We start from the raw sequence: 3190 nt of genomic DNA, 5'->3' as shown, positions 1-3190 counted from the left end.
TGTACTGATATCTCATTGCATTTTTTTTATAAAATTATAATTTTTTTTTTTGGTGGCTGGACGGTATGGGGATCTGAACCATTGACCTTGGTGTTATAACACCACACTCTAACCAACTGAGCTAACTGGCCAGTCCATACTATTTGATTTTTTACAGAAAAAGTTTGCTGAACCCTGGTTTATAGGGTTTAAGATTACGGGTGATTTTTTTTCTCTTTTCTTGGTAATTTTTGAACAAAAATATAAAGTACTGAACATGTATTTCTTTACTTTTATACTAGGAGAAAATCTTTGCAAATCACAGTTTGATAGAAAGGAGGATTATTTTAGTTTCCTCCACATAGTGACTAAAGCAATAATAACATGTCTTCCAAGAGTCTGGAAATAAGACTGTTCCCAGGTCTTGGGAATATGTATAGTGGTAGACAAGACAGATGAGTTTCCTACTTACATCAAGCTGAGGGAAGAAATGGGATGTCATGGGGAAGACAACAAACAAGTAATGAGAACAGCTGAATATGCATAACCAGAATCTCACAATGAGGAAACAGACAAATTCAACTTTAGGGGCATTCCACAAAATAACTGCCTTATGTTCATAAAAAATGATAATATCATAACAGAAAACAAACAAAAAGGTTAAGCAACTGTTTCAGATTAAAGGAGAGCAAAGAGACATAACAATTAAATATGTAGTCCTAGACTGTACACCAGACCTAGGGAAAAACTGCTATTAAAGGCATTATTGGGATGATTGGTGAAATTGAGTATGGATGGTATATGAGACAAAAATATTGTATTGATGTTAAATTTCTTGAATTTGTTAAGTATGCTGTGGTTACTATGTAAGTGAATGCCCCTGTTCATAGGAGAAAACATGAGTACTCAAGAGTAAAGAATCATGATGTCTGCAATTTATTTTCAAGTAGTTCAGGGGGAAAAAATATGTATGTGTGTACAGAGAGAGCGAGCACACAATAATTGATAAAGCAAATGTGGAAATGTTAACACCCTTCTAGGTGAAGGGCATACGAAAGTACTTTAAAAAGTTCATGGATAGATTCATATTATCTTTCAATTCTATTTTTCCATGAACTTTCTGAAGTACTTCATATATTCTTGCAACTTTAAGTTTGAAATGGTTTTTCAAAATAAAATGAATGAATGAGTTAATAAATGTGTAATGCATACAAATACTAAATCTCTGCACTTTAAATGTAAAAGGTCAGACACTTTAACTTTACCTAAGATGAACTTTTGGTACCATACTCAGATGCACATCTACCAAATTGATTTCCAGATTGGTGACCTGTGAGTTATGAACGTCAGAACAAGGGGAGACCTTTTACTTCCCTTCCCTTTAATCTCTCTTAACTTCAACAGGAATCAGACCATAGAGGTCGTACAGGCTGACCATTCTGTATGTTTAAGTAAAGCTGCAGAGAATGGTTTCAGGATCCAAAAAGTGTCTATCAGAAGACAAAGGGCTAAACTTGTCCCTAGGTGCAGCATACAACATAGTAAAGCCAGGCGTCTGAGGTAAGAGAGAAAACTATATTTTAATTAATGGACATCCTCAGTTAATTATTTTGTAGGGAATATGCTAAGAGTTAGATCTCCTTTTCCTCTCTCTACTGGGAGAAACATCTGTGCCAGGCAAACGCCTGTCTATATACCTGGATTCTTATGGGTATTACATATGCAGGAAGCTGGCTTGCATTCAGTTTATCTATGTTTTTGGATCCAGATGACTTGAAAAATATACTAACACTTTGAAAGGAGGCAGTTACATGGAACATATGAAACAGATATAATAAAAAATATGGGTGTGATTGTTTTTTGGGTTGGCATCTTGTGGTTGAGCAACTGGCCAAAAAAGTGAAAGGAATCTTGCTGTCCTAAGAACCACCCTAATTTCTCTAGAAACTTTTGCAAACTCATATCTATCTCCTGGTTTAAAGGTCTCAGAATCACCTAATTCCATAATTTCCAAATTCATAGAGAATACCCAACTGTATCCAGTATGTATTTTTTAAAAATATATTTAAAAGAGAAAGATAAATGAATGTTCCACCACAAAGTAAGCATCTAACACACACACCAGCATAATCAAATCAAATCAAGCTAATCTAAGCAAAGGCCTACCGGATTAGTGTGTTTCCAATCTGGTGCCGTATTTCATTCCACTCCTCCTTGCTTTTATGAGGCCAAGAATTCAGATTCAATTCTGGTTCACTGGGTCTGTTGTTCAACTTCATTGCCAATGTGTCTTTTCTCTTCACTTTGTTGGCCAGAGCACCTTTGTACAAAGGGAAAAGAAAAATGTAGAAGCTTGACTCTTGAAGCCCAAATCTCAGCCTTACCTGGAGCTAGGCATGGGTCTGAATAAATATAAACCACAGCTTCCCACTTGGTCTCAAATGATCCAGTCAAACATCGAGGTTGGTATAAAATTGAAGACAACTAAAAATCTTTTTAGGGCTGGCCAGTTAGCTCACTTGGTTAGAGCGTGGTGCTGTTAACACCAAGGTCAAGGTGTTAAAAAACCACTTTAAAAAAAAAACTCTAAAAATCTTTTTAGCCAGATGGACTCAGACAGGATAGAAAGAGATATCTTCTCTTTTCTATCAAACCTGTATATTTTTCTCCTTAGTAATAGTTTCTAGAGGAGAAAGAATCTAAGCATGGACAGACCTATGACTTAAAACATAAAGACTTTCACACTAAAACATCTTATAATCTGTTTTTTAAGTTGCTTTTCCACTTTTAGGAATCCGAATTCTGTTACTTACAAAGATTTATGGGCACGTACACTGTACATGTTTTTTTCTTTGCCTTATGACAATAAGTTCATTAGACTGAAGGAAAGCATCACATTGGTTTTCTCAACTTAGCTGATGTGCCAGCTTTCCTCTACTTCATATTCTTTTATACCATCAAAGTGAATAGTTTTTTTTTCCTTTTTTGTCTTTTTTCATGACCGGCAACGGGATCGCAACCCTTGGTGTTGCGCCCGCACCATGTTCAACCAGTGAGCGGACCAGTCTCTATATGGGATCCGAACCCTCGGTGGGAGCGCTGCCGCGCTCCCAAGCGCCGCACTCTACTGAGTGTGCCACCGGGCCGGCCTTAGGTGAATAGTTTTTAAATCAAAAACAAAGAAATAGGGCCGGCCTGGTGGCGCACTGGA

General features: G+C 36.8%; 1 protein-coding gene across 3 annotated transcripts in view; it reads right to left on the bottom strand.

Moving 5' to 3' along the window:
• Positions 1-3190, bottom strand: part of PHACTR4 (phosphatase and actin regulator 4) — an 81494-nt gene that overhangs the window by 9918 nt on the left and 68386 nt on the right. For all 3 annotated transcript variants that reach the window (XM_008592292.1, XM_008592293.1, XM_008592294.1), the window contains one exon: positions 2146-2299. In XM_008592292.1, the coding sequence (XP_008590514.1) occupies positions 2146-2299 (154 nt within the window). The remainder of the gene's footprint in view (positions 1-2145; positions 2300-3190) is intronic.

This window comes from Galeopterus variegatus, unplaced genomic scaffold (assembly GCF_000696425.1).
Source record: "Galeopterus variegatus unplaced genomic scaffold, G_variegatus-3.0.2 Scaffold7743, whole genome shotgun sequence".
Classification (NCBI taxonomy): Eukaryota; Metazoa; Chordata; class Mammalia; order Dermoptera; family Cynocephalidae; genus Galeopterus; species Galeopterus variegatus.
This window is presented reverse-complemented; position numbering and strand designations above follow the sequence as displayed.